Genomic DNA, 16,167 nt, shown 5'->3' with positions numbered 1-16,167 from the left:
AAGTTCTCCTATAATGCCTTACTGAGTTTTATAGTTTTGTCCTTTCTTTTTAGGTCTTTAATCCATATTGAACTGATATTTGCGTATGATGTGTTTGAGTGGAATCCAAGTTAATTTTTTTTCCATTAACATAACCAGCGGTCCTAGTCCCATTTATATATAATTAAACCCCTTCCTTCAGAGCTACTATGTCAGTATAGTCATGAGTCCATATCTTATGAACGTGTGGATCTGTTTCTGGGCTATTTGGTAATCCCTGCACCAACACCATACTGATAGAACCTTTTATTGTTTAAAGCCTGAAAATATCCAGCATTTTAAGTGTGAAGAAACAGACATTCTCATACTACAATGGTGGATCATACATTGGAAAAAACTTTGGGGGAAATATTTAGCAGCATCAACCAAATTAAAAATACACATATCCTTTGTCCAGCAGGTCCACTGCTAAAAATACGTCCTATGTCTAAGCTCATTAACATTTGAGCACAAAATGGGGCACCTGGGGATTCAGTCAGTAGAGCACACGACTCTTGATCTCAGGGTCGGGAATTCAACCATTAGGTGTGGAACCTATTTAAAAGTAACTGTGCACAAAAACACTGCAAGGCTGTGTGTAGTAGGAAAATAAAGAAAAAACCTTAAGTGGCCACTAACTGGGAAGTAGTCATCTAAGTTATGAAACATCTGTGCACTGGGATGGCTTGTGGACTTTAAAAAGAATGAATCTGAGCTGCAAATGCAGACATCTCTCTCTGATACACAGAACCATGTGGCACAAGGGCAGCAGAGCATACACGTATGGTTCTATTTGTGTAGATTTTAAATCAGAGTAAGACTTCGTGTCAGGCTCCTGTAAGCTTCTGTGGCCCATTTCCCCAAAGCACTCCGATCAGAATGATCTCCAACGTTTATTCTTTGAAAAGAGCAGAACATTCTGAATGCCCAGAAGGGTATGAAGTTGCAGTCAGTAGAGGAACATTGTTGAGTCCATTTGCTGAAAAATTGGATGAGGTACTGAGAAGTATTTCAAACACTGAAGTCGGTGGTTCCTGTGTTTTCATGTCCTTTGAATTTTGGACCCATATAGCAGGTTAGAAATTCACTATGCTAAGAGGCAACTTCTGTATAAGTCACCGTGGCCTCTGTGGTTTGGCCTTTCCAAAGCAGAGCTGTCTGCCTGAATGAGACCCGCTTGTCTCCTCAGTGAGGGGAGACTCTATGCACTGGAGGGATCTCTGTGCACTTACAGAGCAATCACAACTCCAACTCTGAACAGTGACTGTCTCATCCAAACTCCTCCTACTCCATCCTTCCCTGCAATACAGACTTGAAACACGGCACCTGGCAATGACACCCTGGGAAGAGAGAGACATGCAGAACCTCAGCCCTGCCACTTCCGCTACACAAAACACAGTGAATGGGAAGAACCTGGGACCCTAAACCTCCACACCACCCAATCAATCACCCCACGGCCAGCCACATAGGCCACAGCAGGAGGCAGGCCTCCTGTAGGACCTGAGACCCAGAAAGACCGCCCAACCTGGCACAATGCCTTCTCAGGGTTTTCTAGGACCAACAGTTAGTTCCACAGTTTCTCCCTTCCTGGGAGTGCTCCTTTTGCACCCATGGCTGCCACTTCACTTCAAACTTACAATGCGTTACGTGACGTTAGCTCTGCATTTGACCTTCCCAACTGTTAACAGATAAGCCTGTAGTCTTAACATTTTACAATTTCCGTCAGACCTCCTTATACTTACCATCTGGTTCTACACTGTATCTAATGAATGGGTTCCATGGGATGGCCACACACATGATGTGGTATCTATGTGGGATGTGGTATTTATTCCCTTCAAAAATACAAAGTTAATGGGGCACCTGGGTGGCTCAGTTGGTTAAGCAGCTGCCCTCGGCTCGGGTCATGATCCCAGGGTCCTGGGATCGAGTCCCGCGTCGGGCTCTCTGCTCAGTGGTGAGCCTGTTTCTCCCTCTCTCTCTGCCTGCCTCTCTGCCTACTTGTGTTCTGTCAAATAAATAAATAAAATCTTAAAAAAAAAAATATACAAAGTTAAAAAAAAGGAAATGCAAAAGTATGAAGTAGAAAAATAAATCCAGAAGGGCAGTATTTGTATGGCTAAAAGGTGAACAAATGTATAAGGAGACAGAAAAAAAAACGTTATTTCATTCATTTAAATTTTTATTTTGAATAGCTTCAATTCAAAAAAAGATTTCATAAGGTTATTTACAGTGAATGTACAATTATGAATGTATGCCTTTTCGACATCAGGGTACCATTCTTGAGCAGCAATACAATTTAAAAAATATAAAGATGCAGTATCATTTCTGATATAAAGTTACTTAAAAAAAATCCAAAGTCTTAGGGAATTCACAAACCATAACAGGAAGTAACTATCTTATTAATTTAATGTGCACATAATTACCAAATTTTATTACATTAAAAATGTGTAAATGCCCACAGACTGTACAAAAATTAACATCCCACATTTTGTCAAAAGTTCCCAACCACCTCCCACCATAAATATACAAAAACCTATTTTCAGATATGTCAAAATTGCATGCGTGCGGTCTTAGAATGTTTTCTAAAGCTTGAATTTTGCTCTTTTCTGGATATTGTACTATAGACATTTGGGGAACAGAATACATAAACACTGATATGTTATTTGCCATGCCTCTGACACTGTGCAGTATCTTCACAAACACGGGAGACAAAATACATACAGTTAAGACTGCAACAGTTCTGTTTAAATGCAAGTGCAATTTGGAAAGCTCTGAATGTAAGAATTATAAAACTAATATAAAAAGTATTTCTTTTGTTGTTGGCTTAGCCGCTTTTATTCAAGCATTATTTGCAGCATTGCTTTACAGCAGTTGGTGCTAGAAGATACAAAACATATAGTTACCACTATTTATATTTGAGGGAGAAAAAAAACTTTAAACAACCCTGAGGGAGACACACATTAAAAATCTTGTTATTTATTTAAAAAGTTAAAAAGTTACATATCGTTATTTAACAATTACTTTCCCGGACATTTCTGTCCTTAAGTATGTGCATAAATAAAATTTAAATCGGCAATATTTATTAATCTTTAATACATCAAAATAAGATATGTACAGATTTTTAAATTTCGGTCTGTATACACTCAAATAATTTAATGTGAAGTTTAGAATCAAAATTACTATGTAACGGTGACCTACAGAGAGAGAACTCAGTCTGTCTATGGCACTGAGTAGGACCCACACCTGGATTCACAGACATTCTTTAAATAACATTCTGGAAACCATCAATTGCAACTTGAACAACCCACCTTCTCTATGTTCAAATCCAACATCCTACAAATGCTCTTCCACCTACCTAAAAACCTCATTCCTTTGAAAACAATATGGACAAATGAGATACAAAACCCTTATAAAACCGAAATGTTAAAAAAAAGAAGGGTGTAAAAAATACAACTCTTTACGATCATGCGCTTTAAGATGTTAAATACAAACCGATAACTGGATTTTTAAGCTGCTACTTAGCAATTACTTTAATTATATGCTTCAGTATTTAAATCAAAGAATAAAATTTACAATTCTGGGAAATCACTTAAGAATAATGCTTGTACACACTGAAAATGAATGTGGAAATTAGAAAATGATCAGGAGGATAAGTAACTATAGAAAACAGTGCTAATTCACAGCTCAAGAGGTCTAAGATGCATAGCTTCATAGAATCATTCATGGAACAATTGTTCTTATCTAATATATATTAATATCATATTCTACTTTTTGATGGAAAACTTCGATTATATTTTTGTAAGAATCATCAGCGGCAACAGCAGCAACAGTGATCCTGAGTGTAACTGACATTTTCCTATAGTTACCTAACATCATTCAGGTCTCTGCAGCATAAAAAAAGAGAACCATGTGGTTCTATAGTTCTGGCTAACATTTGATAAACTGGTAAATATCTATCAGGAAAATAATGATCAGCTGGAAGTGGAAAGCACAAGCCTGCTACCAGTTAAGGAAGAACATAGGATAACATCACATAGTTTTAGGAGTTCAGTGTCCATTTTATAGCAATATCAGTTTCCTTGTTTATCATAACTGTGGGCTTTGCCAAACTGCTGGATCTTACCTAGAAAGGCATTTTTAAAGTTACTTTAATTTTGTTTAAAATTTAAACATAACCAGACAAAAGAGAAAGGTGAAAAATACTTTTCACATTTCTTTTGGCTCAATGAATGTCTATTCTTTAACTTTATTTCAATTTTTCTTCCTCCCAGAAATTCTTACAACCAAAGAATGTCCTTTGTAAACATCCAACCTTAAATAGGTAAGCTCTGGCCTCTGGCGCCACCTAATGGCATAAAACAAATGCACCAAGTTCCTACTGCTTTGAAAAAATAGCTGTCACTCAAAACCACTCACTCATTTTTAAGCCTCATTATTTATAGAAGAGACATGTACCAACCCTTAAAAATTTTAGGAGGTTGAAGTCTAACTCAAAAACTAAAACAAAACAAAACCCAATGCATTATTATCCTATGCTGTTAATTAGAAACATAGAAGAAAATAAAAATATTTAAATGATATAAAACCTGAGGGTGGGGGGAAAGATGTGAAGAGATATTAGACAGATTTGTATTTACTGCCAAAAAAATTTTTTTTCCTAGTGAAAATGGTTCTACAACATTTAAGTGAAGTAAATTATACTAGTGACAGCAGACATACCACAAGATCCATTTAATAACTTTGAGGGACATCTGAAGAAGGCAGTGAAGCACCTTGCTGATTAGAAAAATAAAACCCAGGCAGTTTGTACAGAAAATATAAAACCATAAATGGAAATTACCTGAGTTGTTCTATAAGCAACACCATAAAACTCCTAGGCTATCAAAGGGAACTGGTGTATGTATATACAGAATTCTTTGGAAGAAATTTTGGAATCAAATGAAACAGGCTTTCTACCTATTTTCACTGAAGGTTAATTAACACCCATTTTATTTACCAATCACAAATTTAGGGCCGGTATGTAAACAAGGACTTTTTCTAATAAGGGGGTTGTGAAAATAAATTTAAATGGATAAACCAAGTCTCAGAAGCTAACGTTTAAAAACCTACCAAATACCACTTTCTTCTGTACCCTATATAAAGAGTATCACTGAGGGCAACAAGAAAATTCTAGAAGTATATATAATATGTAGTTACTGAATGAAGATACAGGACTTTACAGACTGACTATTAATTTAACTGATGGGCCAATCTTTTTGTTTTGTTCCATTTATTAAAAAAAGAAAAAAAAAGCTCTCTATCAGCTACTGTATTAGAAGGGACATAAATTGAATTGGTGCCATTCTGACACAAAGGATCAGAATGTCCTAAAATTACATTCTCCTGCTACTAGCATACCACCAACAGTGATGCACTGCTATGTTATGGTGATGATTTGACATGATCCATTCTCCTTAACTAAAGCTTTAGCTTCTGTTGTTGTTTGAGGTTTTGGTGGCCATTCTGGATCAACCAAGAGCTCCTGAGCCAGATACATGTACTTTGCCTTTGGTATCTTCTTTCTACAGCGCAAGGCCCAGGACAAGCAGCATTTCCCCCACCGATCCACTGACTCCTAAGAAAATAAGGGGAAAAAAGAACACACTAGTAGATTAAGGTCTGCTTGTTTTTAACAAAAAAAAAATTTTTTTTTAAGCATAATACATCAAGACAGAAAAATAAGAGGAAAGGACTTCTGAGTACAACAAATAAATGAAAAAAAAATCCAAGTTAAAAAATAGTCAGCTTTTAATTATTTAGGAACATATTTTTTAAGATTAGACTTTTTAAATTATCAATGCAACTTCATTTTACTTAGTTTTATGTTCCTATTCTCTTGTGTACAGATACATTTTTAAAATAACTTGCAGATCTGGATTCTTTAACACAAAATATCAGATGTGTTAAAATAAGTTTAAACTATTCAGAAAGGAAACATTTTTAATATTTAATATGGAAACCCTCATATTCTATCCCAGGTTATACCATTGCTCCTAGCAATTTAGCTAGCTGACCATTTTTGGAAGAAAGCAGTGTAAAAATATTATTACTATTAATGTCATCTTTCAAAAAAATAAAGCACAATGAAAATATTGTTCGGCCAAAATTAGAACTCAGATCGTGTTTACTGTCAATCACTTCTTTTCACACATTTTCATCAATATAAAACATTTTTTCATTTTATAATTATGGTTTCCCCTGGTGTTCCACTATTGGAAAGAAGTATACAGAAAGGTATAAAATCAAGTACTATTTCTTAGTATTATTTCATTACAAAAAGCTCTGCTGGCACTAAAATCCTTCTGGATCAGTCCTGATGTTTTTAATGAACGTGATCTTAGATAAATTAATCTTTGAAGAACAAGAAGGTGGTCCCTAGTTATTATACAAAAATGTAAATTCAGAACGGGCCCTCAGAATTTAACTGAAATTTGAGATTAAAAAAAAAAAACCACTGAAATAAGAAAACTAAAATGACTATACTAAGATCTTAGTTATATTCACCTCTGAAGAACAGTCCATTTCTAATTATTTTGGCTGTTGCTCTTTCCAAGCAGAATTTAAATCCCAGGTTGTTTTGTTGTGCCATCAACCTGTAACTCAAGCTGCAACTAGGTTTTCTCTCAACTGAAGTACTCTCATCAAACGAAATGTAATAACTGAGGTAGGCATTCTCATGGCATTACCCAAAATGGTTTCATCATCAAGGAAGGCAAATTTGCCAGAACATGTTTTGAAACATGTGTTTCTAAACTGGCCGGCAGAGAACAAAAATAATTTAAAAACTCTTTAGAACTTTTAAAGGTCTTCTAGTTCACTGTGTCAACAAAACACAGTAAGCTACTCTGGTGCCAGGGATCACAGACAATAATAATAATCTGTATGAGGATGGGTGGGGGCCACTGGGCATCATTTATCTAGCAGCCTCTTCAATGTCATAGCTACAGAGTTATCCCACCCTTAAAAGACGTCTACAAGAAAATATCTGGCATTAGGATACAAAAGAGACTAGGTGATCCAAGTAACACACACAACTGACCCTTGAACAATAATGGGTTTGAACTACGCATGTCCAGTTAATGCAGATTTTTTTTTGATAAATACAGTCACTATGGTACTGAAAATTTTCTCTTCCTTATGATTTTTTTCTTTAAGATTTTATTTATTTATTTGACAGAGAGAGCACAAGCAGGCGGAGTGGCAGGCAGAGGGAGAGGGGGAAGAAGAAGCAGGTTCCCCACTGACCAAGGAGCCCAACTTAGGGCTCTATCCCAAGACCCTGGGAGCATGACCTGAACTGAAGGCAGACTTTTTTTTTCCTCCTTTTTAGCTTTTATTCTGTCTTCACCTGGAGATGCCATGTCCCTCCGTGAATCCCCACATCTCAGTTTCTCCTTTCCTGGAGAGGACCAGCCTGTTTTCACTTCCCTTTCCAAATATCCAGGGATCTTTCTATCCCTGTTCACTTGGGCTATATTGCACTGGTCCTTGCTAATGGCACAGGATCTGAAGGCAGACTCTTAACTGAGTCACCCAGGTACCCTCCTCATGATTTTCTTAGTAACTTTTATTTTTCTCTAGCTTACTTTAAGAATATAATATGTAATACATACAACACACAAAATGTGTGCTAACTGCTTACATTATCAGTAAGGGCAACAGCAGGCTATCATAAGTTTGTTGGTTTTTTTTTAAGATTTATTTACCTGGGCAGTGGGGGGTGGGGGTGGGGAGACAGTGTGAACAAGCAGGGGAGGGGAGCCTGACCTGCCGCTCAATCTCATAACCCTGAGATCACAACCTGAGCCAAAATCAAGAGTTGGACAGCTTAACTGACTGAGCCTCTCAGGCACCGCAGTAGTTAAGTTTTTGAGGAGTCACAATTTATTCACAGATTTGGGGCTGCAGAAGGAGAGGGCGGTTAGCACCTCTAACACCTGTGTTGTTCAAGGGCCAGCTGTAATTCCTGTCCACATACACATGTTGTGTAGGCACATACACAGTACACCTTAATATTTAACCTAACAGGGGACTCACTACTTGGATCCATCTTTTCCCCAGTATTTAAATTCTTCAGTGTTAATTGTGGAAAAAATCATTGTTCGTAAATCAATCTGAAAGCTGTTTTTTTGTTTGTTTGTTTTTGTTTTGTTTTGTTTTGTTTTGTTTTTTACAGCTTGTAGCAGTGTTAAAGGACCACAGGAAAAGGCTAATGGTAAATGCTGACTTTTTAAAAAAGCTAAAACATATAGGTCTTGTCTGTCCAGATTGAAAGGCCATGCGACAACGCACAGCAGGCTGAATTAAGTCACAGTCCGGTGTCTTCAAATTTAAGAAACAGACATGCCTAAGTCCACTGTTTTCTACCTGGAGGAAGTGAGACAAGCAATAAAATTAAAGCTAATTTCACTGCAAACAGAACCACAATAGAAATCTTTTAAAATTATTAAATTTTTAAAAAAAATCTTCATTTCCTTATTAAAAACAAGTAATAAGTAATAGTAATTAAGACAAAATAAATTAAGTCACAAGAAACACTAGGGAATCCCCATCCTCCTTCCACTATAATTAGAAACATTCTGTTCTGTACATTTTCCCCAAATATCATACACACAAAATACAGGCAAGCATAGGTTTGTTAGTTTACAAACACAAACATACCACATACATCCTCAAATACAATATAATTCACTGGCAGAGAAAAAGAAAAGGTGCTACAGGCATGCTAGAATGAGAAATGAACCAAGGGAGAGATGATGGTAGCAAGAGAAAGGCAAGTTCTGTGCCTCAAGAAGGCGAAGAGGTAGAGCATCACGGGGCCTAGAATGAGCACTCAGGTCTCCCCAAACATCTCGGCTTAAGTCCCCGAAGCAGGAGAACACTATTTACAGCAACTGGATCTTCTCATTTGCTCCCAAAAGGGATGGTTAAATCGCCAAGTGTATCCCTCAAAGACCGGTAAGAGGCTACCACGGTCCAGCAAAGAGACCACAAAGAACTTTCAAAAAGATCTACAGCTAAAATTCTCCTGCTTCTTAGACCATTCCAAGCTGTTCATTCTAGAATCCCAATGCCAGTTTACTTTAAGGACATGTTTTCATGGATAGCATGTAAAATACAAAGCCATGCTTATGGGGAAAATGTTGTAATGATACTGTGGTTTTCATAATAGTCTTCTTCCATACCAATCCAGAATATAAAATAAAGACAATCAGAATAAGCATTCTTTTTTTTTTTATTTTTTATTTTTATTTATTTGACAGATCACAAGTAGGCAGAGAGGCAGGCAGAGAGAGAGGAGGAGGCAGGCTCCCCGCTGAGCAGAGAGCCCGATGTGAGGCTCGATCCCAGGACCCTGGGATCATGACCCGAGCCGAAGGCAGAGGCTTGAACCACTGAGCCACCCAGGCGCCCCCAGAATAAGCATTCTATCTAAATAAGCTCAAATAGTATTCTAAGTGGCATAAGGATTACAGTTAATACTTGCTTTTGCCCACAAAAGGAAAACATAACCAGGCACAAATCTTCAGGCAGGATCAAACTACATGACATGATCCTAGGTCCACATCTACCACTAAGTGGCCTCAGTTTACCAGACATGGGATACTAACAAATCCTTCTTAGTAAGATAATATGCAGCACAGATCTTCCTAAACAGGGGTAAAGCTTTATAGAAAACTCTTCTTGCAATCAGAAACCCTGAGTTTCAACTCCCTATTCTATCATTCATTAGACGCATAATGACTTGACAAGTCAACTGAATGTTGCTTCTTTCTATAGAAACTGAAGTTAGAAATACCTTAAGATTGGGAGGATGCTGGAGGTGCTGTACAGTGTGCCTTGTAGCTCACCGATATTCTAGACAAAGTTACTAGAGATTTTCAGTTAGGGCTCTTAACTTCCCAACCCAACTGTCTAAGACCTGGTGCCTAATCCAGGGTCTCCAGCTTTCAAACTTTCAACCCAACTCAGTGGCCCCTGGGTCTATATGGTAAGGAAGGAAAAAGAAGAAATAGTGTTTTTTTTCCCCCAGAATACATACAGCTGGTTGGGAGTTGCAGTCTGAAAAGATCTCATGGGATTCTTAGTAGTAAAGAGCACAGAGCAGGCAGATGTGGAATGAGAGTTTGTGGCAGAGGAGAATTATTACAGCAGCCACAGAAGTCCTTGATGTAGCAGGTTACTCTCATTTTCTTTTTCACCTTCAACCTTGGCACCAGGACATCCTGGGACTAAAAATTCTTAGTGGTGAGGCTCCTGGATGGCTCAGCATGGCTAAACATCCAGCTCTTGATTTCAGCTCGGGTCATGATCTCAGGAATCATGGGATGGAGTCCCATGTCAGGCTCCACACTGAGCATGAAGTCTGCTTGGGATTCTCTCTCTCCCTCTGCCCCTCCCCACGTCCTGCTCATGTACACTCTCTTGCTTTAAAAAAAAAAAAAAATCTTTGTGGTGAGGGGTTTGTCATGCTTACTACTCTAGGATGTTTATTTAGTAGCATCCTTGGCTGCTACCTACACTACATGCCAGTAGCAAGCCCTCCCCCTCCAACTGTGACAACCAAATATGCCTCCAGATACCAGCAAATGTCGGGCTGGGGAGGGGCAAACAGAACTGTCTGACTGAGAATCAGAGCCTTATGGTAATAGGACTAGCTGACTGGCTCTTGAAGGGTCACAAATATGAAAAGTGAAACTGCATTACACACAGGTGTGTCAGAAGATGAAACTGTATCATTCTGTGCTAAAATACTAAAGAACTTTTTCTTTCTTTCTTTCTTTCTTTTTTTTTTAAGATTTTATTTATTCATTTGACAGAGAGAGCACACAAGCAGGAGGAATGGCAGAGGGAGAGGGAAAAACAGGCTACCCATTAAGCAGGGAGCCCCACACGGGGCTTGATCCCAGGACCCCAGGATCATGACCTGAGCCGAAGGCAGGTGCCTAACCAACTAAGCCACCCAGGTGCCCCCACAGAAGTCTTTTCTAAAACCAGTAATTTTTAAAAATGCTTTCTTAATCATGACTACAGGAACTGAAGACCAAAATTCCTGTCTACTCCATGAATCTCAGGACAAAGTGGCAAACACAGGGGATGGTGGAGCTGCCTATGCTAGACCACTCTCTACCTTCACTCTCTACTCTGAATACTTGAGGTAGGACTTCATGTGAGAGACACAAACTCTTAAAAATAAGGAGGACAGAAACTAACAAATTTCTAGAAAACAGAGATTTAGCAAATGACTGAATTTTCTCCCACTTAATTTTGGTTATAGAGTGAGGAGAAATTTCCAATTCAAATATTTTAAAGGAGGCTTATGATACCCACTTTTAACTAAATAGGGGTATAATGCCTCCTCAGAATCTGTGTTTCCTGTTTAAAGATTTTTTTTTTTTTTTTTTAAAGTAATCTCTACACCTAACGTTGGGGTCAAACCCACAATCCCAAGATCAAGTGTCACACGCTATACTGATTGAGCCAGCCAGGTGCATTTGCATTTCCTGTTTAGATCAACAGTTAGAGAACTCTTTGGAGTTGCTGAAAACTCAATGTAAATGTTTTCCTTGTCCTGGGCCTTTGCCAATACAAACATTTCATATGGGGACTGATGATATGAGCCAGATTCTACCCTTTGAGGTCATGTAGTGAGGTAACCCCAGGGAAAAAACTTGGACACAGAGGATATTTAGCTAAAGACATGAGCCGCTGAAACAGCTGTGGCCGTATCACTACCCTGCTTTGAGAAAAAGGAACTGAAGCTGAAGCCAGACTCATCCTATTACTATCAAAATCTCATTCTTCATCATAAAGCAGTAGAAAAGGAAATAGCGTTCCACAGACCTCTTATAAAGAAAGCAATCTGTGATATTACTCTCGGCATCAAGCCTGCTGAACTAGCAAAATAAAGCTCAGGAAGTTGCTACTTAGGTAAAAGAAGGCTAAAAGTAAAGTGAATGGCCCAACTCAGAAATGCCAGGGAATCCTCTTGAACTCTGAAAGCTTTCCCCGTGGCCTCAGGATGAGCAGAAGATTTAGAACTTAAATGTTTTTGTAAAAGCACATCACCTACCGACAAACAGCAATGGGTCAGATAATGAGGTGGGGAGACATGGTACTATCACATTCTCTATACCTAAACGGGGGGATCAGAGCTGACTCAATGGTTTAAAAAAATTAAGACCGATCTTATGTGCTACCTTGTATGTTGTATAAGTACATACATACAAATGCTTCTACACAAACCCTATAACATATATTAGTTGTATTCTGTATGACTGTAGGTTATAGCATATAATGATACTTCAACATCCAAAAACCAGGAAATGGGTTTTACTCATTTGTTTCTCTTCTCTTTTTACTATGGAGCTTGCCTATCTGTCATATAACAGGCTACTGAATGGATCCAGACAATCAAAAGTCCTAAGCCATGATTTGTATGAAGATATGCAAGGTCTCTGAGAATTTTTCTAAAGAGAGACCCTATGTCTGGAAAAGCTAAAAGTCCATCCCAAATTAAGGCACAGTAATTGCTGGTAAGAGATCAGAAATAACTCCTCAAACTTCTGGCCTCGAACTCTGATTCATGAACAAGTCCCATCTCATAACTATAGTCATTTACATGAATCCCATTTAGGTTCTAATGGGACTCATGAAAACTGTAAACACAAAAACCAGAGAAAAATGGAAAACTTAACTCCCACCAGTGAGAACAAGATTTTTATAACACAACGAAGATAAGGATTGGAATGGAAAAGAGACTTATGAAATTTCTGAAGTCCTGAAAAGCCTGTAACAAATGTTTGCCAAGAATTTTCTAGGACTCCTGACAGGAAATGAAATGCCGGGCATAGGGGAAAAGGTTGAGGCAACACACAACAGAACCCCATCCTACAGAAGGCAGGGCACACAACTAAAAGAGCCTAAATACACGTGAAGAATTGAGAGTAAGTGCTGATTTCCAACCTGTGGTGGCTGTGTGCTGGTGAAGCGATATTCTCCTTGTTTGTCTCGATTGAACACAACTTTCCAAAGGACCATGTCAAGGAAGAAGTTCTGAGAGATATTCCAGTGAGTTAAGAATTAAAAATGACTAAGTCATTCTTTATTAATGCGCACATTTTAAAAGGCTCATATAATGCTGCATCATTAGTGAAAAACATGACTTGGTTTTCATATAGACAATTTCAGTTAATATCTGAAAAGGATAAAGTATAACAGAACTTTTTTTTTTTACGAGAAAATTCTTGTAACAAATATAAATCACCATAAAATTCTTGATAAAACGGGGCCTCTAAAATTTCTACAAAATAAGGCTTTTATTTGAATCCTTGGGTCTTTCCCATATTAAAATAATGCTTATAATTTGAGACTTTTTTCTTAACAATGAATTGCTTTCATTGAATAAACAAAACATTAATTCTGTATCTATGAGTATGATTTCATCAGAGTCCAACACAAATAATCTTTTGATAGTGAGCAAGAATAATAAATTAAGAGATTATGAGAGGATTCCCTAAAAATTGTTTTTCTTTAAATTTTATTTTAAATAACATTTGTGTGAATAGATGGAACTTACACCATAGAGAAAGGAAAGCTTTTAAAATATATTATCTTGGATGTGCTTTCTAGTGTCCATAAAATAGCAAAAATACTTTCCACTGGGCAACTTAAAAAGATCAGTAGCATAATATCCACACTGCCCACTATGACCCAAATTTAAATACCAAGTCATCTTTTAGAAAGATAACAAATTAAGCATAATTTTCAAGTCGAGAACTATTATCACAAAAGTATACACATTTTCCAACAAATTACCTAACTTTAATTCAAAAAGTTTGCTCTATAAAGAAACCCTTCACTTAAAAATCACAACTCTATCTCCTTCTTCCATTTCATATATTGCTACAGTAGGAGTGAATCGTAACAGTTCTGAGAACAGACAGAATTTTATCAATAAGCAGCAAATAAGAACTTACTAGCTCCTTTTATAGAAGTCAACTTAAAGGCAATCCTAATAGGAGAGTAACTATATAATATACAATGGATCAAAGAGGACATAAGACCTCCAGAGGAAACTCGGAAGTAAATACCAAAGGAGGCAGGTCCAGTAAGCAGCGCCAGTAAGTTCACAGTGGTCATTATTTTATGACCACTGTTAACTGTTATTAAAATTTACGTTTCATCGAGAAAGCCCCCTCCCTCTTTTCCTTCCTTAAATGGGAGATTTTATTGTATATCACAGGTCTCTGGTGGTACACACCCACTCTGATTTCATAGCACTGATTTACTAGTTTAGGGCTACCTGAGCACCAATCTTCTCCCCTTTCTATAGATCATTAATTTTTGCTATCTCACTGCTTATTTTCTCTTATCTGTGTAAGTGCAGCTGTGACATATCACTTAACCTAACAATTATCAGTTGTGTTTCTTTTCCATGGAAAAGGTCACAAGAGAGAGCTAAATCAATTTAACTAAAATGAGACTGAAACTCTTTGTGGGCTTTCATAATGTTACCTGTCCTCTTCCCCCAGGACTGATAAATCACCCAGAATCCCAAAGCAGCAACATAGCCATCTGATTATCTGAAATGCTTACCTCCACCATGATAGATACAAGGGCATTGACAAGAACAATCATGAGCATAGTTATACGCCACTGATATGGTACACACACTATCTGTAAGACAAAAAATTTTTTATAAGACAAAAATTTTTAAGTTAAAATTGTAGTATGCAGTTGATATTACAGCATTATATCATAATTTCAAAATTCACTGAATTCCTATTACATATCAAGCACCTTCATATACATTATCTACTCAATCCTTAACAATGCCACAAAGTATATCCACTTTTCAGAGGATAAAACTCGAAAGTATAACTCAGGGTTAAAAGAATAGGGTACAGCAACTGAGCTTATAGTCAAATCCTATTTATGCAGACTGAAAAGCCCATGCTTTCTACTAGTTTATGAATTTCTAACAATTCCCTATTTTTAAACTAAAATCCTGTGTTTAAACAATGAAGCAGATACTGATCGAATGATGAAGTATCACTCAAAACTCTATATACTGTTACAGAAAGAACTGTAAAAATCAATTTAACAAATACAGTCTAAGTTTTCACTTCAAAATCTGGTTAATTCCTAAGATCTAAAAAATAAAACAAAAAAATCCCATTCATGCGTTCACCTTTTAGTCAACAAATATTTACTGAGTACCCAGAAGACTGGGCTAGGTGCGGAGAAGTAATACGATCTAATATGTTATAGAAAAACACCTATGACTCCAGCAAGAAAAGATTTCAGGGGTGGAGACTCCTCTAGTGATCAAGACAAGATGATGGAAGTCAAAACTAGTGATGGGGGCACAAAATAATAAATATATATTTGGTCTTGTGGCAATAGGAATGTCTTATCCTGAGCTTCTAAATGCCCTGGAATTTCCTGGGGATCATGTTTTTTATTCTAATTAGGCTACTCTTAGTGGGCTCCTGGATAACTTCAGGATGGGGCCTGGTCATCAGAAAGACTAAGCCCTGATTAGTCTTGGAACTTTCAGCCCCATCCTCCTCGGAGGGGAGAGGGGCTAGAGACTGAGTTAATAATTGACCATGACATGATGAAGCCTCCTTTAAAAAAAATCCCTAAACTTCAGGGTTTAGAGAGCTTCTGCTTTGGTCAACACATCCATGTGCTGGGAGGGTAGTACATTCCGACTTCACAGGGACAGAAGCTCTTATGCTCGAGACCCTTCCAGTCTTTGGCCTATCTGCCTCTTCATCTAGTCGTATATCTGTACCTTTATTATAAACCAATAAACAGTAAGTGTTAACCTGAGTTTTACAGCAAATTATCAAATCTGAGAAGGAAGTTCTAGGAACCCTGATTTACAGCTAATTAGTCAGAAGTACAGGGGTTGGATGACGTGAGACTTTCAACTGGTATCTGAAGTTGGGGAGCACTCTTGTGGGACAGAGCCCTTAACTTGTAGGGTCTGTGCTAATTCCGGATAGTCTGTATCAGAACTGAATTGTAAGATACCCGGTTCGTGTCCAGAGTCGGAGAATTAACACATTTGGTGTTAAAAGTATTGTGAGGAAACAACAG

General features: G+C 37.6%; 1 protein-coding gene across 2 annotated transcripts in view; it reads right to left on the bottom strand.

The window, feature by feature from the left end:
* Positions 1-2,184: 2,184 nt before the first annotated feature.
* Positions 2,185-16,167, bottom strand: part of LOC111155067 (ATPase 13A3) — a 91,984-nt gene continuing 78,001 nt past the window's right edge. The window contains exons 32-34 of one of the 2 annotated variants that reach the window (XM_022515098.1): positions 14,656-14,736; positions 13,024-13,113; positions 2,185-5,632 (exon numbers count right to left, since the gene is read on the bottom strand). In XM_022515098.1, coding sequence (XP_022370806.1) covers positions 5,435-5,632; positions 13,024-13,113; positions 14,656-14,736 — 369 coding nt within the window. In that variant the 3' untranslated portion in view covers positions 2,185-5,434. The remainder of the gene's footprint in view (positions 5,633-13,023; positions 13,114-14,655; positions 14,737-16,167) is intronic. The other variant, XM_022515099.1, reaches the window with a different exon arrangement.

Source organism: Enhydra lutris, unplaced genomic scaffold (assembly GCF_002288905.1).
Source record: "Enhydra lutris kenyoni isolate GAN:26980312 unplaced genomic scaffold, ASM228890v2 scaffoldscaffold39, whole genome shotgun sequence".
NCBI classification, from domain to species: domain Eukaryota; kingdom Metazoa; phylum Chordata; class Mammalia; order Carnivora; family Mustelidae; genus Enhydra; species Enhydra lutris.
This window is presented reverse-complemented; position numbering and strand designations above follow the sequence as displayed.